The sequence below is a fragment of the Hordeum vulgare genome, chromosome 4H (genome assembly GCF_904849725.1).
Source record: "Hordeum vulgare subsp. vulgare chromosome 4H, MorexV3_pseudomolecules_assembly, whole genome shotgun sequence".
Taxonomy (NCBI): Eukaryota; Viridiplantae; Streptophyta; class Magnoliopsida; order Poales; family Poaceae; genus Hordeum; species Hordeum vulgare.
This window is the reverse complement of record NC_058521.1, coordinates 59974144-59999017: the sequence shown is the minus strand read 5'-3', so window position 1 is coordinate 59999017 and position 24874 is coordinate 59974144. Positions and strand designations below refer to the sequence as shown.

Here is a 24874-nt window from a genome sequence, read left to right as displayed (position 1 = left end):
CGATGAACTCTTCTCCTTGATTTTTTTTCCGGGCGAGACGGACTAAATAGAGCTGAGATTGGAGGCGGTGGAGCATTGTGGGCCCCACAAGCCTGTCAGGCGCGGCCAGGGGGGCCGCGCCTGGTGGGCCTGTGGGCTCCACGCTCCAGTTCTTTCGCTGATTCTTGCGCCAGTATTTTTTATATATTCCACAAAAATTCTCCGTAAATTTTTAGGTCATTCCGAGAACTTCTATTTCTGTGCAAAAACAACACCATGGCAATTCTGCTGAAAACAACGTTAGTCCGGGTTAGTTACATTCAAATCATGCAAATTAGAGTCCAAAACAAGGGGAAAAGAGTTCAGAAAAGTAGATACGACGGAGACGTATCAACTTCCCCAAGCTTAAAGCCTTGCTTGTCCTCAAGCAATTCAGTTGACAAACTGAAAGAGACAAAAGAAAAACTTTTACGAACTCTGTTTTATCTTGTTGTTGCAACTATGTCTAACTCATAACCAGAATTTCAGCAAGATCACAAGCTAACCACATAAGCAAATGACATCTAGGTCTCACGGTAAACTCATATAAATGGCATAATCAACTAGCGAGCAAATAATAATAAGCCTCAAACGTCAACACTTCAATCAAAACAAACATGAAGCCCCCTGTCACCATATGAGCGGTTTGGGCATGCAATACAGATTATTTCTTGAAGATTTAGAGAATGGCACATGCAAATTTACTTGGAACGGCAGGTAGATACCGCATATAGGTAGGTATGGTGGACTCATATGGAACAACTTTGGATTTATGGAAGTGGATGCACAAGCAGTATTCCCGCTTAGTACAAGTGAAGGCTAGCAAAAGACTGGGAAGCGACCAACTAGAGAGCGACAACAGTCATCAAAATGCATTGAGATTAACTAACATTGAGTGCAAGCATGAGTAGGACATAAATCACCATGAACATGAATATCATAGAGGCTATGTTGATTTTGTTTCAACTACATGCGTGAACATGTGCCAAGTCAAGCCACTTGAATCATTCAAAGGAGGATACCATCCTATCATACTACATCATAGTCATCTCAAAATTCATGTTGGCATGCAAGACAAACCATTATAAGCTCCTAGTTAATTAAGCATGGCATCAGAAACTATGATCTCTAAGTTGTCATTGCAAACATGTTTCTCTCACAACAAAGCTGAATCAGGAACGATGAGCTAGTGATATTTACAAAAACAAAATAGATCGAGTTCATACCAGCTTTTCTAGGCTCAGTCACTTCATCATATATCGTCATTATTGCCTTTCACTTGCACGACCGAATGATGTGAACAATAATAAGCGTGCTCGTGCATTGGACTAAGCTGGAATCTGCAAGCAAACACAAAGGAGAAGACAAAGTAATATGGCTCTATGACAGATAAACAAATATGCATGCGAGAGCCACTAAACATTGTAACCATGGTCTTCTACCTTGACCCAAAGAAAAAGAAAACTATTAACACGGGAAAGCTCCCAACAAGCAAAAGAAGAAAAATAAAATATTTTTGGGTTTTCTCAAACTAGACAGACACACGAAAAGAAAACGAGAAAAAGAAAATAAACTAGCATGGTTGATACAGTGGCAAAGTGTGAACACCGACGAACAAAGTGAAAGCATAAGCAAGAATGTAAAGTCGGTGAGAAACACGTACTCCCCCAAGCTTAGGCTTTTGGCCTAAGTTGGTCTACTCCCAAGGAAAGAAATAACCAGCTCTGGGGTACACCGGGGTGGACTGAGGATGCCACTGCTGTGTGAGCTCCTGTGGCTCCCACTGATAAACTGGCGTCTGGTACTCGACTGGTGGCTCGGGCACGGGCACGTGTGGTTGGGCTAAGCCCCAATATGCGTAGATGTCCGAGGGCATAATAATGTACCTGCCTGCATGAAGATTGAACAAAGAAGGAGCACGCAAAGTAATAGTCTCACGAGTACCCTGACTAAATACCAGGTTATAAAGCATCCTTCTATTTATATCTCTATCAGGAAAGTCATGGCGAACCATGCTATCATAATCTAGATATCTCTCGGGAAGAAGAAACTCTTCTTCCTCGTCCAGTATAATAAGTATCTCAAAATGTCTGGCAAGACGGGTAGCATAGATACCTCCATAGACAATGCCTTCAAAACGGTTCGTGTTCAACCGTTGAGCTACTATAGCGCCCAAGCTATAAGTTTTATCATTATAAAGGGCTTCGCGCAAGACCGCAAGATTTGGGGAGCTAAGGGATCCAGCTTTCCCATGGCCAATCAAGCATTTTCGCACGAATAATGAGAAGTACCGAAGCACGAGAAAATGTATGCTAGCAGCTCTAGCGCAAGACACTCCTCTCTCCTCTCCTACAGCAATAGTATCGATGAAAGCCTCCTAGTCCCGTGGACGAGGTTCATGAATATCCCCAACATAAGGTAATTTTCAAACATTGCAAAAATCCTGGAGTGACATGCGTTGGGGGATATCATATAATTTGAACTCAACCATAGGAGGATTCTTCCTTGGATAGAAGTTAAAGCTTTGCACGAAAATATTAGTGAGGAGGAGGTATTGCGGACACTTATCTTCAACGAAGGTGGTAAGGCCTACGTTCTCCACCAAGTGATAAAAGTCCTCATAAAGTCCGGCGGCGCGTAAGAACACATCGCTTGGCCATTCGCACGCTCGAACTTCTGCAACTCGATGGACCGGATACTTGGGCTTCTTCTCACTTCCATCATCCTTGGGGTCATGGCTTAAAGAGCCTCTTGAGAACCTCCTCATCTTTTCCCTTTTCTATCTCTGAAAATTTCTGAAATTTTTAGTGACTCTAAGGAAAAGTGAACAAGGCTCAACAAAACCCATAGTAACTACTCCCACAAGTGCCTAGAGGCCATATTACGCATCAAAACTACTTGGGACCAGCTAAAATTAGCATGCAAAGCTCAAGAACAAGGTCACCAAGGCAGCAAAAATACGCGAAGTATAAGGCACTAGAGCAAAAACTAATTGGACCAATGGAGGAGTCACTTACCAAGGAGTAATTTCCCCAAAACAGTTCGGAGAATGGTGCTTTGTGCAAGGAGATCGAAAATCCGAGCAAGAAGAGCAAGAACACAGGTTTGAGCTGTGAAACGATTTTTTCTAGAGGTAGGAGAAGCAGATGGGAGCTAGAATGAGTGGAGGGGGTGCACATGGGCCCCACAAGCCTGGTAGGCGCGGCCAGGGGGTGCCCGTGCCTCTAGGGCTTGTGGCCCACTGGTGAAGCCCCCAGACTAGCTCTTCGTCTCAGTATTTTTCAAAAATTCCAGAAAAAATCATACTTGATTTTCAGGACGTTCGGAGAACTTTTATTTTCAGGGTACTTTTTTACGGGACGCTAAAAGCAGAAAATAGGGAAAACTAAACTAAATCTATCATTTTTCTTCTAAGCAACCGAAGGTGAAAGCTTGGAACAGAGGTTTGTGACTCCTCGATTCATCCATCTCATGGTCATCAAAAGAAAACCGTCAATGAGGTTGATCAAGTCTCCTTGACAAACTTTTTGAATCGCAAAAGAAGACGGAGAATTTTCAAAAAGTCACTAGGTTACCTCAATGGGGATGCGTATCTCCCCAACAAGCAAATCATACTTCATCTTAACAGGAGGAATAGGGCATTCAAAGCTCCCAATAAGAATCGATGAAGTTTTTTCGATAGCATTGATGCAATGTACTCGATATTGTTTCTTTGGAAAGTGCACCGTATGCTCATTACCGTTGACATGGAAAGTGACATTGCCTTTGTTGCAATCTATAACAGCCCCTGCAGTGTTTAAAAAGGGTCTTCCGAGGATGACCGCCATGGCATCGTCCTCGGGAATATCCAGAATAACAAAGTCTGTTAAGATAGTGACGTTAGCAACCACAACAGGCACATCCTCACAAATGCCGATAGGGAAAGCATTTGATTTGTCGGCCATTTGCAGAGAGATTTCAGTGGGTGTCAACTTATCCAGTTCAAGTCTACGATAAAGAGAGAGAGGCATAACACTAACACCGGCTCCAAGGTCGCATAAAGCAGTTCTAACATAGTTGCCTTTAATGGAGCAAGGTATAGTGGGCACACCCGGATCACCTAGTTTCTTAGGAGTTCCACCCTTGAAGGTATAATTAGCGAGCATGGTGGAAATCTCAACCTCAGGTATCCTCCTTTTATTAGTCACAATATCTTTCATGTACTTAGCATACAGAGACATTTTGAGCATATATGTCAAACGCATTTGCAGAAACACAGGTCTAATCATTTCAACAAATCGCTCAAAATCCTCATCATCTTTTTTCTTGGATGGTTTGGGAGGAAAGGGCATGGGTTTCTGAACCCACGGTTCCCTTTCTTTACCATGCTTCCTAGCAGCAAAGTCGTTCTTATCGTATCCCTTATTCTTAGGCTGTGGGTTATCAAGATCAACAGGTTCAATCTCCACATCCTTATCATTGCTAGGTTGAGCATCATCATGAACGTCACTATTGATATTATCATTAGGCTCATGTTCATCACCAGATTGCGTTTCAGCATCAGAGACAGAGACATCGTTTCAACTCTCGGGTATAGCAGCAACAGGGTTGCTAGCGTGCAGGTTCCTATCATATTTCTTCTTCTTCCTAGGATGACTAGGTGCATCAGTGCTAACTCCTTGAGAATCATGTTCAATTCTCTTCGGATGACCCTCACGATACAAAGGCTCCTAGGTCATTCTACCGCCTCTAGTGACGACTCTAACAGAATTGTCATTCAGCTCATTGAGCAAGTCATTCCGAGCCTTAACAGCGTGTTTGGCAATATTTGGGAAGAGGAATGGGAGTTTAATGTAGGGAGTTGTATTGAAATTAGACATGGGATGAGTCATTTTACCCCCAATCCCCTATTTGGCACATGATAGGAATTATATGTGAGAATTTGAGGAGAATTTGTATTCCCTTGTTTGGTTCATGGGAATTGAGGAGTGATTAGACTAAGGGAGTGGACATAAGTTATGATGAAGGGTTAAGATTGACTCACTAAAACAATTCCCTTCCAACTCCCACCCCCTCCCATGTTAATAAAACGATGGAAGTTGGAGTCTCAATTCCCATGCCTATTCCTTTATAAATTCCCAATCCCCTGAACCAAACAATAGATTTAAAGTCTTGTATCCCTTTAATTCCCATTCCCCAACTCTAATTACCCCCAACCAAACACGGGGTAAGTACTTGTTCTACCTGAGTAGTAACCATAGAGGCATGTTTACTCAGAAGTTTAAGATCATTGACATTTTTGTCCACACAAGCACTTAAATGACTAAGCATACGAGCATTCTGTATCAAATGTCTGCTAACATAATCATTGAAACTTTGTTGTTTGGCAACAAAGTTATCAAATTGATCTAGTCATAAGCTAGCAGGCTTATCAAAAGGAATATCACTCTCATCGAATCTACGCAGAGAATTTACTTCTACTACGTGTATTGGGTTATCAAGACCATGGATCTCTTCGATAGGCGGTAGATTTTTGACATCTTCAGATTTAATGCCTTTCTCTTTCATAGATTTCTTAGCTTCTTGCATATCTTCAGGACTGAGGAATGGAATACCTCTTTTCTTCGGAGTTGGCTTAGGAGGTGGTTCGGGAATAGTCCAAGCATTCTCATTGCACAAGATGTTATTCAATAGGATCTCAGCTTGTTCTACAGTTTGTTCCCTAAAAACACAACCGACACAACTATCTAGGTGGTCTCTAGAAGCATCGGTAAGTCCATTATAGAAGATATCAAGTATTTCATTCTTCTCAATAGGGTGATCAGGCAAAGCATTGAGCAGCTAGACGAGCCTCCCCCAAGCTTGTGGGAGACTCTCTTCTTCAACTTGCGTAAAGTTGTATATTTCCTGCAAGGCAGCTTGCTTCTTATGGGCAGGGAAATATTTTTCAGAGAAGTAGTAGACCATATGCTGGGGGCTACGCACACAACCAGGAGCAAGAGAGGTGAACCAGGTCTTAGCATCATCCTTTAGCGAGAAAGGAAACAGCTTGAGGATGTAGTAGTGGCGGATCTTTTCCTCACTAGTGAATAGGGTGGCTATATCGTCAGTTTAGTAAGATGTGCTACGACCGTTTCAGACTCGTAACCGTGAAAAGGATCAGATTCGACCAGAGTGATTAACTCAGGGTCGACAGATAATTCATAATCCTTATCGGTCACAAAGATAGGCGAAGTAGCAAACTTCGGGTCGTATTTCATCCTAGCGTTCAGAGATTTTTCTTTCCACTTGTGCAATAAATTCTCAACATCATAGCTATCCTTACACGCAAGAAAATCCTCAGCTATCTCTCCCTCCATAACATAACGCTCAGGCATATCAGGCAATTCATATCTAGGAGAGCTAGTTCTAACAGGCAAAATAGCATGTTCTACTTCAATAGTATCGGCAGTTTCAGAAGTATCATCACATCTAGCAGCAACTCTAGCAATTTGTGCATCAAGGAATGCACCTAGTGGCAAAGCAGTATCAAGCATAGCATCATCACGCAAAGCAGTATCAAGCATAGCATCATCAGGAAAATCAGTATCAAGCATAGCATCATCATAAGCATCATGGGCAGCAGAAGTAGCATCATCAAGCACAGGCGACATATCAAGATTTCTAGCAGGAGGTGGTGTCGCAAACTTTCTCATAATTGAAGGTGAATCAAGTGCAGAGCTAGATGGCAGTTCCTTACCTGTCCTCGTAGTTGAGGGCAAGACTTTAGTTCTTGGATCTTTCGGATTCTTCATAGTGATCAGCAGACGTAAATCCCAAGTGACTCAGAGAATATAGATGTGCTTCCCCGGCAACGGCGCCCGAAAATAGTCTTGATAACCCACAAGTATAGGGGATCGCAACAGTTTTCGAGGGTAGAGTATTCAACCCAAATTTATTGATTCGACTCAAGGGGAACCAAAGAATATTCTCAAGTATTAGCAGTTGAGTTGTCAATTCAACCACACCTGAAAGATTTAGCATCTGCAGCAAAGTATCAGTAGCAAGGTAGTGTGATAGCAACAGTAGCAACAGTAACCAGTAGCAGCAAAGTAAAAGCAGTAGCAACAGATTAACAGTAGCAGCAGTGACCGCAGTAGCAGCTAAGTAACGTAGGAAGGACCAGTAGTAAAAGACTCGTAGGCATTGGATCGGTGATGGATGATTATGCCGGATGTTATTCATCATGCAACAGTTATAACACGGAGAGATAAGTAACTAGCTCCAGTTCGTCAATCTAATGTAAGCATGTATTCCATATGTAGTCATACGTGCTTAGGGAAAAGAACTTGCATGACATCTATTGTTCATCCCTCCCGTGGCAGCGGGGTCCTAATGGAAACTACGGGATATTAAGGTTCTCCTTTTAATAAAGAACCGCACCAACGCATTAACACTTGGTGAATACATGAACTCCTCATACTATGGTCATCTCTGGGAGTGGTTCCGGCTATTGTCACTCCGGGGTTGCCGGGTCATAACACATAGTAGGTGACTACAACTTGCAAGATAGGATCAAGAACAGACATATATTGGCGACAACATAATAGGATCTGAAATCATGGCACTCGGGTCCTAGTGACAAGCATTAAGCATGGCAAAGTAGTAGCAACATCAATCTCAGAACATAGTGGATACTAGGGATCAATCCCCGTCAAAACTAACTCGATTACATGATGGATCTCATCCAACCCATCACCGTCTAGCAAGCCTACGATGAGATTACTCACGAACGGTGACGAGCATCATGGAATTGGCGATGAAGGAAGGTTGATGATGACGATGGCGATGATCTCCCCTCTGTGGAGCCCAAAACGGACTCCAGATCTGCCCTCCAGATGAAGAACAGGAGGTGGCGTCGCCTCCGTATCGTAAAACGCGATGAACTCTTCTCCTTGATTTTTTTCCAGGCGAGACGGACTAAATAGAGCTGAGATTGGAGGCGGTGGAGCGTTGTGGGCCCCACAAGCCTGCCAGGCACGGCAAGGGGGGGCCCGCGCCTGGTGGGCTTGTGGGCTCCACGCTCCACTTCCTCCGCTGATTCTTGCACCAGTATTTTTTATATATTCCACAAAAATTCTCTGTAAATTTTTAGGTCATTCCGAGAACTTCTATTTCTACGCAAAAACAACACCATGGCAATTCTGCTGAAAACATCGCTAGTCCGGGTTAGTTCCATTCAAATCATGCAAATTAGAGTCCAAAACAAGGGCAAAAGAGTTTGGAAAAGTAGATACGACGGAGATGTATCAATAACCAGAATGATTTCAGAGAGAACGGTGTTGAGATGGACTCAGACACTAGTCCTGAAAGGTCACCCTGTGACCCTGGATCATACAACTCCCATGGCTTGCCCAAGGTCAGGTTCCTTCCATATCCGAGGTGGGACTAAAGTCACTAGCACTGCCCAAGGTCAGGTTCCTGACACCCCACCCTCCTAGGGAAGCCCCCTAGGGTGGCATGGGGCCTAGCTCTGATACCACTTATTAGCAGCCTAAGCCCACCTCCCGATCCATCGGCATATGTTCGGACGTTTGCGGTGCTCATCAGACACTCTACTACAAGCAAAGAGCCCACAACATCCCAAAAGACCGGCCTGAAGGGAGTGTGACACTCCCTTATAAGGAGCTCCTAGCCTCCTTCCATATCCAAGGTGGGACTAAAGTCACTAGCACTGCCCAAGGTCAGGTTCCTGACACCTAGTCACAGTCTTGATCGAATCCACCTCGCACGACGTAGTAGAATCAATCGTAAACCCTGCAGTATGTGAGTTTTTGGCCGAACATGCGAAAAACAACGTAGCCCAGGGACGAGATCATCGGTTTGGGTCTCATGCTAGGCCATATACCCAACATTGTTTGAGCCCGAAATCCCATGAGTCGCAACATGCCCACCCTGGCCTAATAACTCATTCAAACGGGTTTTGCGTGTCGCTCGGATCATTGCCGCATCGACGCTCGCACGTGTCGGCAGCAACCTCCCTGCCCGACCATTTTTCTTCTTTCTTGGCATGATTGTAGTCCATGTCTCCGGTAAGATGAAATCTGACAAATATAATGATGAAATGTCTACCTTGGACATCGATCCTTTCCACGGTTTTGTCATCGTCGATCTGCAATTGAAATCTCGACTCGAGGCTGTCCGCACTTGCCCTGTCGATGAACTGGTTGCCTCCCCGGCATCCATCGCTCCACCGCGGCCGGCAATGGCAGTTCTTCCATCTCGCCTCGCATGGAAACACCATCATCATCGTCTTTGGTGAGTATCCAAAAACGACCCCCATCCGTGGTAGATCGATCTTGTTCTTTGTCTGATCCCCGACGTGATCCGCAGTCAGATCAATGATCTTGAATGGATCTTCAACCTTTCTTCCTTCCTGCGAGATCTGAAAAATGTTGTAAATATGAAAGATGTTAATGTCAATGTATGCACCTTCTTCCATCTGAACTTCCTCGTGGAGATGCCAGCCTGCGAGGATGTCCTCCTACATGTCCCTCAAAGTCATCCATCTCTAAGTTGCTGATTGCTTTGGCTAAATCTTGCTACAGCTCCATACCCCCCTTTGTTTCAAATAATAGTGCCTCTGATGTAGACGATCTCGCTATCATTTGATGAAGCCTACGGACACCTTATGATGAAAATCAAGAACCACTTTGGACAGAGAGGTTTTATTCCGCAGAAAGTAGATCGTCCTTAAAATAGAGTTGTTCATATTCTAGCTGAAATCCAACTCTGCTCCCGCTGACGAAAAAACACAAATACAAAAAAATAAAAATAAAACATTTTTTGTGTGGTAGATATTTTTGCGCGAGGTCCGCTTCAAATTTAAACTTATTTGGACATCTGAGCAGCTCTCGGCAAAAGAGACAAATTGGATAAACTTTTTATAGACCCCGATTTGTTCTTTTTGCTGAGAGCTGCTCAAATGTTTAAATAAGTTCAAATTTGAAACGTTCCTCACGCATCAAATTATATACCATGCAAAAATATTTTTTTATTTTTTTCTAGTATTCTTTTGTTTTTTTCATGAACGCGGATACAGATGAGCCTGAGAGCAAAAACACCACTCTTATAGTCTAGCTAATATTTTTGAAAATAAAGCACACGACTTTATTACGCAACATTCAGGGTAGAATCACCCATAACAGCGACAGTGGCACGCGCCGGTACCTCATACTCCCAACTAACCGAATGATTAATATTACATTTCATACCCTCTTTTGCTAGCGCATGAGCTGCTTGATTGGAGCCGCGTCTTCCAAACCTAATCTGGCAATAAGAAAACCAGGTTCGGCATTGGATTTTGATATCCTCAATAACCTCTGCCTCGCTGGAACAGTCAGGCTTCTTGCTATTCAGAGCCATGGCCAATAATTGAGCATCAGTCTCAAATTCTACTCCGATCACCCCCAACTCAGCAGCAAGGTTAAGAGCTTCTTCCATCGCTTTTAATTCTGCCGTGAAGGGGTCATGGATTCCATCAGAACAACCAGCTCTTGCCACAACCACTTCCCCCTGAGATGTCCCAGCGATAACACCCCATCCTCCATGGTCCTCCCCTGGTACATAGGCGCCATCAGAGTTAATTTTGACAATGCCATCAGCAGGTGGACTCCATTTTCCTTCCCTTAACTTAGGTGCTTTACTGGGTTTCAGAGAACAAGCCATATACCCAGCAATAGTACACTTCACACGATGAACGAGGACATCAGGTATGCAGGGAATGGCACCTTCCCTAACATTATTCCGTTCCTGCCACCATAGCCACCACATTGTAATAATCTGCATTTTCTTCTCCTCTGGTAGTCCCCATATTACATCCATGGCTTCTCCAATGCTGCTCTCTTCGATTTTGACTCTGGTAGCTTCACATCCCAGAAGGCACCATAGCGGTTTCACTTCCTTACAGTTCACAAACAGATGCCCACCGTCCTCATGCATACGGTTGCAGAACAAACACTTAGGATCTTCTATTTTAACTCCCCTTCTTACAAGGTTACTCCGCATAGCCAGCGAGTTGTGCGCACATGTCCACCAAAAATGTTTGATCTTGTTTGGGCAGTCCTATTTCCATATTCTCCACCACTTCTTACTACCCCTGCCTCCTAGGACCTCCGGATGATGCACGCTAGTGCTTGTATCAGCACCTGCCTCATTCATTCTGCACTCCATAAACAGCTTATATGCATTCCTTACTGAATGCATTCCCCACGGATCAAAGTGCCAGGCTATGAAGTCGACAGCACCATCGCGGACTGGCATGTTCAGGATTAAGCACGCCTCGTCATGGGAAAATGTGTCAACAACGAGTTGTTGGTCCCACTGCCCGGTACCCGGATCGATAAGATTAGAAACTTTGGTGAGGATATTGCCACCCCTGTTTGTAACAATTTTCCGTGACCAAGCCCTGGGAATACAAGGATCTTGCCATATGTGAACTTCCTCTCCATTGCCAATCCTCCAGATGACTCCTTTATTTACTAGATCCACGCCATGTAAAATGCTTCTCCAAGTGTATGACATGTTTTCACTCGCCTTAGCCTCCAGAATGTTGCAATCAGGAAAGTACTTTGCCTTTAGTATCAACGCACATAGGCTGTGTGGGTTTTGGACAAATCGCCACGCTTGCTGGGACAGCATGGCTATGTTGAATCCATTCAGATCCCTAAACCCCAAACCCCCTTGGCCTTTTGGCTTGATCAGCTTCTGCCACCTAATCCAGTGAATTTTATTTTCCTTCTCTTGTTGGCTCCACAAGTATTTCCCAATCATAGCACTCAACTCATCACAGAATTCCTTGGTCAAATAAAAACAGGACATAAGATAGGTCGGGATTGCTTGTGCGACTGCTTTTATTAGAATCTCTTTCCCAGCTTTAGACAGCAATCTCTCCTTCCAACCTTGAATAGCCTTCCATATCTTATCTTTGATATAAGCAAATGCTTTCTTCCTTGACCTGCCAATATGAACCGGCATACCCAAGTACTTATCATTCCAGTCCTCACTATGTATACTCAAGACATCCTTTACCATGGCTTTAACATGCTGTTTTGTGTTGGCGCTGAACAGCAGTGAGGACTTTTTAGTATTGATGCAATGTCCTGAAACATTCTCATAAAGTTGCAATATCTCCTTCAACACCGTAGCTTCGTCCTGTCCCGCTTTCATCAACATGACTGAGTCATCAGCAAAAAAGAGATGGGTGAGGGTCGGAGCTCTTATGCAGATTTTCACCCCACCCAGCCTTAACCGTCTCTCCGCATCCTTCAACAGTGCTGATAGTCCTTCCGCACAGATGACAAAAAGATAAGGTGATAATGGATCAACCTGGCGCAGACCCCTCGTAGGTGTAAATTGTTCTGTGGCGTTGCCGTTGACCTTAATTCGATAAGTTACCGTTGTCATGCAGCGCATCACCACTTCCACCCACGCTTGGCTAAACCCCATCTTTAACATCATTTTCCGCAAGAAGTTCCACTCAACGCGGTCGTAGGCTTTGCTCATGTCAGCCTTCACTGCAACATATGCCTCCCCCCTTCTCTTATTTTTCAAGAAGTGTGTCGCCTCATATGCCAACAGAACATTATCGGTGATTAATCTCCCCGGTACAAACGCACTGTGATTATCAGAGATTACCTCTGGAAGGATGAGCTTCAGCCTATTCGTGAGTACTTTCGAGACCAACTTGTATAGGACATTACACAAGCTGATTGGCCTCAGATCCTTGATCCTATCTGGCTCCTTGACCTTGGGTATAAGAACAACATATGTGTCGTTCCATCCTTCAGGCATCTCCCCTCCGTTCAGAACATGCAACACCTCCTTCACACTAGTATCTCCCATAATATGCCAATATTTCTTGTACACTAGTGACGGCATACCGTCCGGGCCAGGTGCTTTCAAGTCACCAATACTATCAAGTGCAGCTTTAACCTCCATCACCGTAAACTCGGCTGTGAGATGATCATTCATGGCTTGGGTAACGCACGGCTGCACCACCTCAAGCAATTCATCAATACGATCTCCTCCTCGGGAAGTGAATAGATCCTGAAAGTAAGACAATACATAGTCAGTTAGTCCACCTCCCTCTTCTACCACCACTCCATCCTCCCTTCTCAACCCCTTGATTCGATTATTCTTCTTCTGAGCTGATGCAAAGGAATGAAAGTAACGAGTATTCTGATCCCCCTCCTTCAGCCACCACACATGTGCCCGCTGTCTCCATTTAATGTGTTTCAGCTCCTCCAAATGCTCGAGGTGACACCTAAGCCTAGTCTCCTCCTCCACTTTTGCCCGGGAGACGGGCGCGCTCATGCACATCTCTAGCTCACCTCGTGCTTTCTTGATTCGCTTCTCCAGATCTCCTACAACATCCCTACTCCAAGTATTAAGATCACCAACGACCAATTTTAGCACTTGTACCACTTTCGAATGCCCTTCCTGCCAACCCATGTTCCATGCTTCTTCTATTATCTCATCACATCCTTCCTCATGTACCCATCTTGCCTCAAATCTGAAGCCTGCCCCTTTCCCATGATACGCCTCTTCATCCCCCTGTGTATCGACAAGTATAGGCCTATGGTCTGAACGCCTCAGGTTCCCATTTGTGACTTTGAATTTTGGGAATTTGCCGGCCCATTCACTATTTCCCGTCGCTTGATCCAGCCGCTCACAATTATATCCGTCCACATCACGTCAGTGATTTCGCCACGTAAATTTGTCTCCACAGTACCCCAGATCATTAAGGCCACAACTCTCCAATGCATCCCGAAATTGATCCCATGCAGCTTTGGGGCTGAGCCGCCCCTCCACACTTCTCATCTCCTGTTAGGATCTCATTCAAATCGCCTAAGCACAGCCACGGTCTACCCTTCTCATGTCGTTGTCCTAAGATCCTCATCATTTTCCATGTTTCTTTCATCCTGTCCCCTTGTGATTCTCCGTACACACCAGTCGATTGCCAAATGTCTCCATTTGGTTCCGTAACATCAAAATCAATATGTCTCCTTCCCGATGACCTGAGCGAAAGGACCATCTCTCTCCTCCAGAAGGCTGCAATCCCCCTACTCCTTCCATCTGGTTTCACCACCCACATGCTAGCGAGCCCTAGCTTCCACCTATACTTCTCCATTTCATGAGCATGTAGCTTTGTTTCAAACAAGAACAAGACATCAGGATCCTCCCTCCTCTTGAGCTCCAAGAGGCCATCAACTGCCGGGCCATTCCCGAGTCCCTGGCAGTTGTGTCCACAGATTTTCGTTGACCCTGGCGGGTCTGATCCAGCAGCCCGGCCGATGAACTCTTGGTGGTTGGAATAGACGCATCCTCCCCATTTCCTTTTTTGTGTAATTTGCCCGTCTCTGACTCCTCCTCCTCCAAAACCCTCCGTTTCGAGCCCGATAGATACTGAATACCCTCTCCCTGTTGGACACCTTCTTGCCTCATCACATGGAACCTCCGAAATTTCTTCCCCCCTCCCGGCTTATCCCCCTTGCACTTTGCCTCCCCGGCTATCCCATCTTCCTGCACTTCTGCAACCACACCTCCTTTCCCCTCTTCAGTGACAGCCATCTCCTCATCCCTAGCCTCCTAGTTCGATTCCTGCCCAATGTTATCCTTTTTACCACCTTCCACCTTAATTTCTATGGTCGCAACATCGGAGCCATCCTCGCCCCCGCCCTCATCAGTCACCGCGTCAAACTCCAATCTTTTCAAAGCCTCCTTCCTCCCTTCCTTTCCCCCTTCTGTAGTCACGCCACGTTCAGAGATGGATAGCTTAAGAAGACTCTGCACCTCCTCCTCATCAGCCCCCTTAGCACTCTTGCCGTTTGCTTTCACTTCTTCTTTCCTCCAAGACAATCTATCACTCCCTCCTCGGCTACCCCTGTCACGCCCAAGATGCGACCCTATCCTCAATTTGGCACGAGGGCCTCGTCAGGGATAGAAGCGCATCTCGTCGTGTCGCGAGAATGGATATCGTTACAAGTACATGTACTGAAAAGAAGAGATATATGGAATTGGCTTACACTCGCCACAAGCTACATCAGGGTCACATCAGTACATTACATAATCATCAACAGTAAGAGCAGGGTCCGACTACGGACGAAAATAAACGACAAAAGAAGAACGACTTCCATCCTTCCTATCCCAGGTTGCCAGCCTGGAACCCATCCTAGATCGATGAAGAAGAAGAAGAAGAAGCAACTCCAAAGGAACAATCAACGCGCTCGCGTCAAGTAACCTTTACATGTACCTGCAACTGGTGTTGTAGTAATCTGTGAGCCACAGGGGACTCAGCAATCTCATTTCCAAAGGTATCAAGACTAGCAAAGCTTATGGGTGAGGTATGGTTAAGTGGTGAGGTTGCAGCAGCGGCTAAGCATATATTTGGTGGCTAACTTACGAATACTAGAAATAAGAGGGGAAGATCTACGCATAGCGGACGTGAACTACTGATGATCAAATGAATGATCCTGAACACCTACCTACGTCAGACATAACCCCACCGTGGCCTCGATCGGAGTAAGAACTCACGACGGAGATAGTCACGGTTACGCACACAGTTGGCATATTTTTAATTAAGTTAATTTCAAGTTATCTAGAACCAGTGTTAAACAAAGTTTCCACGTTGCCATATAACCGCGGGCACGGCTTTCCGAAAGATTTAACCCTGCAGGGGTGCTCCAACTAGTCCATCACAAATTACCACAAGCCGCATAGAAATCCTCAATTACGAAGCTCGCGATCTCATCGGATTCCCTAGTGGAAAACCTCAACTCTGAGATTACTCAAAGCATCACCGGAATCCCGATGCACAAGATATCTCGTCAAAGGTAAAACTAATCCAGCAAGGCCACCCGGCGTGTCGATGATCCCGGTAGGAGCCGCGTATCTCGTTCTCAGGACACGACGGAAAAGCTACGCGTACGAGTGCCAAACCTCGAGTTTCCTCGCGGTGGCCCCGCACAGTGCTCTATTTTGGACCAGCACCATTAGCACTGGCCCTCCCTGTATTATGTAGAATTACTCCTCGGGTAGCACTAACTCCCTATGCATTTCAATTTAACAGAATTATTATGTTGGGCAAATTTAGTACCAATGTTGGGCCTTGCCAGACCAGCTTTAATCTAAAACGAATTATCAAGGGGGTCCCCATAACAACCCCGATCGTGTTAGGCGCGCTCAACTATGGAACGTAACACCGGTAGCCGAAACTAAGGGGGCAAAGGTGGAACAAAACATCAGGCTAGAAAGGTCGAGCCTTCCACCTTTTACCAAGTATATAGGTGCCTTAAATTAAATAGCATTAATATGGTGATACGACAAGGAACCCATGTTATCACATGGAAGCAACTGCACCTGCAACTAGCAATGCTATCAAGAGGGTTAAGCAAGCAGTAACATTGCCAATCCGTGGTTTGCTAGGTTGAACAGGTTGAAGGTTTTCATGGCATTGTTGAGAGGCTGATATTTAACATGTGGTAGGCAACGAGACATAATCGATAGAAACGGTAATACTAGCATGGCAATGATAGTAATGGTATCTGGGGAAATGATCATCTTGCCTGAGATCCCGCTTGGAAAAAGAATGACTCCGTGAAGCAGACGAACCGACGTAGTCGAACGGGTCCTCACAATCCGGCACGCTGTGGAACTCTATCGAGACGGGGAAAACCGGAACAAGCATCAACACACGGAATTCACCACACGGTGCACAACACAAATGATGCATGGGCAGCTGAATATATGCAAGTCACGACATGTCCATTCACACAATCAAACACTACACATTAAGTGAAGTTCAATATGCAACGAGTTGCATATTAACGAAACTCCACATATGAATTATTTAGTTCACTCCCGGTTATTTACACGGCAATATTAATGTTGTCATACATGCAAGAGGTGAAGCGGAAATTAAACTACCTATCTAGACATTTTAAATAAGGTCGAAAATGACATATAACATCTCCGAGACGACCTCACATGTTAATTTACAATTCTGTCCAGATCTGAATTAACACATTTAATTAGTTGTTAGACAGAAAAACAAATAGGTTCACGTGATTCTACGCGTCAAGACAAGCAATCTACACATAAAGAACATCTCCAACGGAGCTACGGTTGAAAAGATACAAGCATCGCAAGATATGATGGCATGAATGCAAAATGTGTGCAACGGCGGCTACGAGCACTTCAAAACATACAACCAGCAATAGAAAATAAAACTACACGAGATTCTAAGCAAGTTTCATATAGAACACGTTCAAATCGGAGCTACGGGTCAACAACTACGAGCAAAACAAGAAATCACTACAATCTGCCAAAATCAGCCACTTAGCATTTTCTACACCCCGCAACTACGGGCTACACTACTCCGATAAACTCAAGCAAGGCATGGCACGAAAGAGGGTAAGAAGCACTACTACAAACAACAAACAACAACTAGCATGGCATCATGGATCACTAGAAGAAGAAGTCACAAAATGGTATCTCACACACTATTTCAGACTTCGTGAAAATTACACCTCGTGAAAGTGCAGTTTTCAGCCTGAAGCAATATTGACAGCAGAAAAACCTATAGCTACAGGACTCCAAATGGCATGAAAATTAACAGCATGCTAGAGAAACACAAGGGGTACAAATAACTCCATTGGACCAACCTCAAAAGAGCTACAGATCACAAGATAGAAGCAAAACAAAACAGCAACAAAATATAACAGATTCCAGACTTAGAAATATTTCAGCACCTCCAAATCAGCACTATTTCTAGCAACTTGAGAGAAAGCAAACTACACCTAAACATGCATTTCTATTGCAACCAAAAATACCATGGGCTAGTCTAAACACCCAAGAACAACTCCCTAATTGACAACTTAATCAAACGGAGCACGGAATAAATCCTACGAAATAAACAAAAGGGCAACACGGCAAAATATTGCGCGAACTAATTTGTTCAAAAGCTAAAACTAATTGCACAGAAAAATCCATGGGATTTATCTACCCCGGAAACATATAAAATATGTGGGGTTGCACAACAAAATAAAGTCACACATAAATGCGGGAAAAACAACCTATACACGGGAAAATAAACTACCCGCCATCCCTACACGTAAAAATACCAATGACCGCTCTAAAATGCATGGGAAATAGGTTCCTAAAACATGGGCATTTCTAATACGGCATACGAACAACCCGGTCTTGCGCGAAAATAATTACGGGTACTATTCTAATGGGACAACACGTTACTCTAGGAGAACAGTGGGTCAAACCTCATCAAACATTTATGCAAGTTGCAAAAACGGATACTACGTGAAATTCTACACAAAATCCATATAAAATACGCCTCGATCCGATTTACGGTTTAAAAGTTACGGGGGTTTGAAAATCTAGTCTACCTTCGAAAAAGAATTAAATTCAGATTAAATCCTAAATATCTACTCGGCCGAAATCCATGCGCGTAAAAAAAACTAGGAGGCGCCTGGGGCGCGAGATAGAGAGGCTCGGGGGGTGCTCTCACGTTGGCCGAGAGTTCTGCTGGAGATGGGCCGTGTGGGAGGCGCGACGCTACCTGGGCCTGCTCGACGGAGGGAGCCAGGCCCAGGCGGGATGAGGTCGGCCCAGGAGGGGTCGCGGGGAGGCTGCGCGTGCTGGAACGTCGTCATTCTCCTCCCGCACGCTCATGGCGGCGCAGCAAGGAGCCGACAGAGGGGCTCCAGGCTCCGGTGACTGCCGGACCTGGGCGGAGGCGAGGGCGGCTGCCCGATCTGGCCGGATCCGTGCACGGGAGGTCCAATCCCGGCGGCGGCGCGAGCTGTGGCAGAGGCGCGCGGGACTCCGGCGAGATACTGCACGTCTCCGGCGACGTGGAAGGCAGGGCGGCGAAGATCCCGGCGGCGCGGAGGCGGGGCACCGGCGAGGGAGGTGCGGCGACGTGGGGCGCAGCTCGCCGAGGCATGCGGCGAGCAGGGGCTCCCCCTGGGACGCGGGCGCGCTCGAGGCGCTGCTGGGTTTGCGCGACGGCGGGGCGATTCGGGCTCGGGCGGGCCCTGGATGGGCTTCGCGGGCCCGGCAGCTGGAGGGAGGAGAGAAGCTGGCTAGGGTTTTGAGGGGGCGTGGATTACGAGGTGGACACAGGTTGGCTGTCCAAAATACACACGGAACTATATATAGCCAAATGGGGGGCTAGGTTTAGCGGTTTTCCGCCCCGGATCCAACCGCGCGGACGGATTTGACTAATTTCGAACGCGGGGCGGACGCGTGGCTGTGTAGAGTATGTATCCGGAGATGAGAGGGAAAGCGGGCGACGCGGCAACGAGTTTTTAAAACACCGTCAAACGTCCGACGGTAGACCGAATACGGTGCCGCTACGGTCGACCGTTCGGGTACCAGAGGAACTCCGATCGCGACGAAATTCGACAGGCGGCCTAGCTATAACTAATCACGACCGCGTGCCAAGTTTCACCTCGATCAGAGAAAGTTTTAAACACACTTTTAAAACAGGGTTTTGACGATGCCGCGGGCGCGTGCGAGTGCGGTCGGGCTCAGAACGGACAACGACGAGAACCGGCAACTAACAATGGATGCAAGTTTTGAAAACTGATGGCACAGAGATGCCGATGCAATGCAGATGATGCGCATGATGCGATGATGATGCGACAAAAGACAAATAGACACACGACGAAAACGGAAAGAAGGGGGAATCTTCTGGAACGTCGGCATCGGGTTGTCACAACCCCATTTGCCAAAGCCAAAATTCTTCCCCCCATCCGAGCTTCTGATGCCGCTACCACTACTCCTACTCCGGTCCTCCGTCCTCCTACCTTCCACCTCAGCCCTCAGCCATCTTCCAAACTGGGCCTTCTCATCCTTCTTCACCTTAGTGTTGCACTCTCGCTCCACGTGACAGATAACACCACAGGTGTAGCAAAAGTCCGGCAAGTACTCATAAGCAAATGGACACCAGCTCTTCCTTCCACGCTCATCAATCTGCACCATGCTTCCTCTCATCAGAGGCTTAGTAATGTTCAGTTTAACCTCCACTCTCAGATATTTACCTACAGCTTTACCATCTTCATCCGTTTCCACTTCCTGCACCTTTCCGATTGCTCCTCCTACATCCTCCCCAGACGCATGATCCATCATCCCCAATGGTAGCCTATATATTTGGACCCAGATAGGTACCTTGTTGAACTCATACTTTTCAATGAGCTTCATCGGATCAAAGTCTTCCATTACTATAAGCTCCTTCCCATACCACCATGGCCCATCCTCCACCGCCTTCCTTTTGCCTGATTCCTGCCCAAACGTAAACAAGAATATGTTGTCCCCTAGATCTTTGCACACTACTCCTTTCATCGGACACCAGCAAATTCCCAACGTGCTCTCGAGCACCCTAGCCATGGCGGGCTTCTCCGAAATTAGAACCTGCCATGACACCCTGTAATCCCCTCATCCCATAACCCTAGCAAATCTCAAAGATTCGTCATGTCCCGCACTCCGTGTTTGTCTACTTGTTGCAAAATTGCCATTCAACTCCCGCGTTATTGCGATGCGTGCGTGAGTCTTGCCACCGCCTGGCGCTGACGGCGGCCGATGGCGAAGGCGGCGCCGCATGATTTCGCACGTCTCGGTCTTCGCCCAACTCAACTCACATGAATTTGTTTCCTTCGCTCCGTCCATGCTAGCGGTCGGAAGCGTCGTCAAAGCCACGTCAAACGCCGATGACGATGCACGCCCAGGCCCAGCCCAGAGCGGGCAGAGCGAGCCCAAGGGGAAAAAACACCGGGAATACGAGGAACCCAAGGGGCTCAACCGCAAAGTGGTGAAGGGAACCTGTGTTTCGCTACGGCGCGGCGATATACACGGTGAGGGCGGTACGCGACAGCATAAAGGGGGAGACTGCGCAGTTCGTGCCGCCCCTCCCCTGCTTCCTCACTTCCTCCATCCGAGCCGTCCGAGTTTCTCCGAATTTCACGGCCAGAATGGGCGAATCGAGCGCGCTTCAGTCCATCCTCTACGGCCGCGGCGCGCTCCGCCTCCTCGATCAGGTCCGGCACTCTGCGCTCCCACGCGCCTTCGCTCGAGCGGCGACGGGTTCTTCCGTTCCTGATTCGTTCTGGTTTCGATGTGATGCAGAGGAAGCTGCCCCTCGAGGAGGTCTACGTCGACGTCAAGGACTCCGCGGATGGATGGTGAGCTCCATTTTCTTCCTAAACCTCTACTGCTAGTATTTCTTTGCTGTATATATGAGGATGGATGTTGTCAGCGGCGGACACAGGTCAATCCAGGGTTTAATACTGGAGCATTACCTAGTTTGATTTGCCAAAAAAAAGGACCTTTGCGTGCAAATGTTTTACCATGTGCGCTGTTGGGACTGAGTGCGGGGGTTCACGGGGAATTGATTCGGCACTCTGGATTAAATAAAGAAGATAGAGGAAGCGAATCCTGGCGGCGGGGGCGGCAATAATGCTGCTGCTGCTGCGTTTGGGCCTGCTTACAAGTGGGAGAAGAGTCTTGTTGCTTATCGGGCTCGGGAGATGGACAGGACAGGTATGTGGTCCGGATTGCTTGAAACGGGGCAGGTCAAGGGAAACGAAACAGCCAGACAAGGAATTTGCTGGCAGTACAAAAAATTATTGCAAAACCAGAACTGGCAAAGTGGGACTTGTTCTATAGGACAAACCCGATAACTAGATCCGTTTGTTACTGAAATAGTTGCTGATAACTCGAGAGGCTTGCGGAAATACAATTTGAGCCTGTAAGTTCCATACTAATATTCTGATAAGTCAAACAACTCCTTTGAAACTTTAAATACCTCCAAATCATGCGACTGTGGACGGATATTGTTAAATTCAAGATATTGTTAAACTCGGTTTATTATGTTCAGAGTCCTGCCTATTTGAATTGACACTGATGAAATGATAGAACAGAGTATGTAATGTAATAATAGTAAGAGAGAGTAAATACAAAAATTATACTAACAAGTTTGGTTTATGCTCACATAGCAAGAGTATATTTGTGCTTATGTCCGCACTGAGCATTCAACTCATTGACACTATTCAGGAATGCGATCAGAGACATGGTTGTCCGTGGTGCTCCTGCCATAGCCATAGCAGCAGCACTATCATTGGCTGTGGAAGTTAATGATCACAATTTCATTGGTACACCTGCGGAAGCAGCCTCGTTCGTTTCCAAGAAGTTGGAATACCTTGTATCCAGGTAAAAATAATTGAACTGTTTCATGTTTGAACCTCAGGGCCTTAAGCGCGATAAGTTTGATCCTTCGTGTTTTACATTGAAATGAGTTTCTACTTCTGTCCATGCATATCTAATCAATGATTACTTCAATTTCTTTGTCAGCCGGCCCACAGCAGTGAACCTGTCTGATGCTGCTACAAAGCTTCAGAACTTGGTGTCAACAACAGCTGAAACAGCAAAAGATGCCAAATCTATCTTTCAGGTGCTAAGCGGATTAATAGTTTTGATGTATCATCCTGCTCACTAGTAGTCCTTCAAGACCTGAACAAACCCACTCATCGTGACCAGTGTATATGCGCTTAATTGCCAGCACCATAGAGTTAATATGTCCTGGAAGGCTGGAACTTTATGTTTCTTTTGAAACTAAACAGGAAGTTAACAAACATGATGATAGTAGGTCGCATGAGGCTTAATTTCCAAACTTCCAGCATTGAGCCTACTTGTCAGAACATTATCAATTGGTAGTATTTATATGCCCTTGCTTGCGAATTCACTACTTTGCCCAGTTCCTTGAAGACATGGTGAATTCTTAGTTCTCCTGTTTGGATGTGGCTAATTGGTTGTGGCGTTTGGTTGGTTTTCAGTAGGGTTGTTTGATCAACCACTTTGTACAAGTGTCTCAACTAATGACAGATTGGTTGCAATTGGTGGCTAGCAAGAAACTAGCAATGGCTGCCTTTTGTGCCCAAGTGTCTTGAATGCTTGCATAATAGACTACTTATTTATCTGAAAAATAGCAGAATTCCATAAATACTGACCATTAGAAGTTACGAGGTGATAATGAGTTAAAAAAAACTGGTTTTTCCTCTTATTCGCTTGAAAAACTATTGTTCCTTCTAAAAAATATTTTCCCATGTTGCCTTACCAGATTTTATGTCCTCATAAATTTTCGAGTGGTATATATTTGTGACTACATGGATGATGAAATTTGGTTATCCCCGTGGTTGATGAAATTGTTGGTGCGCCTTCTTGACTTCTAATTTCTAACCTGCTTAATTATCTTTTCTCTATCCAGGTCTTCATTGAAGCTGCAGAGACTATGCTAGTTGATGATGTGGCTGATAATAAGGCAATTGGTTTGCATGGAGCTGAATTCCTTCAACGGCAGCTTGGAAGTTCAAAAAACATTTCTGTTCTAACCCATTGTAATACTGGCAGGTAAAGTAATAATTTTTGTTCTTCTATTTCTGATGCTCAATATCCTTATCCAATTATAGTCTATTGCTTTTTTAATCTAGCCTTGCAACCGCTGGTTATGGAACTGCCCTTGGGGTTATTCGTGCTCTTCACTCTGGAGGAGTTTTGGAGAAGGCCTTCTGCACTGAAACTCGTCCATTTAACCAGGTAGAGATTCATTCCATATTTGCATGTGATAATAATTTATCTTTTTTTTACCAAGATATCTAAGTAGAATTAGCCGCACTCCAGTTTTCTTCAGGGCATATTTAGGTCTTTGACATACCATAATCCCTATGTGCTTTACCACAAAAAAATAGTTCACTGAATCATCCTTCAAATAATTTCGCCAACTGTCTAGGTTGTCCACCTTTTTATCAATCGTTTCAGGTTAAATATAGATAAGAACTGGTTGCTACCTATTCTTTACCACTTATTCTAAGGATATGTTTGCAGTTTTTTCACAGACATACAAAGTTCTCAGCAGTTTGTTTGTAATTTCCAGGGTTCCAGGCTTACAGCTTTTGAGTTAGTTCATGACAAAATACCCGCCACGTTGATAGCAGACTCTGCTGCAGCTGCACTGATGAATAATGGGCAGGTTCAAGCTGTAATTGTGGGTGCTGATCGTATAGCTGCAAATGGTAACCACCCACAAGAATAATTCTTAAACCAAATATACTGGTTGCTGACTGTACTTTTGGGTATCAAATTTAAAGGTGACACGGCCAACAAAATTGGTACATACAACCTCTCGATTGCTGCAAAGCATCACGGCGTGCAGTTCTACGTGGCAGCGCCAGTAACTTCGATTGATCTCTCCCTCCCATCTGGGAAGCAAATCGTCATAGAAGAAAGATCTCCCAAAGAATTGTTGAACTCTGAAGGTGGTCTAGGAAAGCAAGTTGCCGCGTCAGGTATATCAGTCTGGAACCCCGCCTTCGACGTTACTCCAGCAAATCTAATTACTGCAATCATTACAGAAAAGGTATGTTCTATATCATTATCACCACTTATTACATGTTCCATTTTTCTTACGCTCGTTCTGTGCTGGTCTGTACTGCATTATTGGTTGGTAAACTTGTGCGTGTTTCCCCTTGATTAACAGGGTGTGATCACAAAGTCTGATCCTGATGGAACTTTCGACATCAAAAGCTTCATTGAGTGTGCCAAGTGATGCTCTCCAGTGAGCGTTGTTTGGCATGAATGTGGTGGAACATCCTTCTCACACAATTGATGATAGGATGCTCATGTTGTACACCCAACAATAAGATCTTTCGAAGTGAGAAAAATAAAGCCGTGTACGAGATGTATTGCGAGGATGAGTGTTTGTTATCCAAAGAATATATATAAAGATGCATCTTTTGCTAGTGAATTGAATTGAAAAGAGATTATTTCGTTA

General features: G+C 45.4%; 1 protein-coding gene across 1 annotated transcript; it reads left to right on the top strand.

Moving 5' to 3' along the window:
- Positions 1-20889: 20889 nt before the first annotated feature.
- LOC123447876 (methylthioribose-1-phosphate isomerase) lies at positions 20890-24874 on the top strand. Its single transcript, XM_045124585.1, has 9 exons — positions 20890-21086; positions 21175-21230; positions 22102-22257; positions 22399-22498; positions 23312-23454; positions 23535-23640; positions 23978-24116; positions 24192-24460; positions 24581-24874. The coding sequence occupies exons 1-9, from the start codon at positions 21021-21023 to the stop codon at positions 24647-24649; spliced, it is 1104 nt and encodes a 367-aa protein (XP_044980520.1). The 5' UTR covers positions 20890-21020; the 3' UTR covers positions 24650-24874.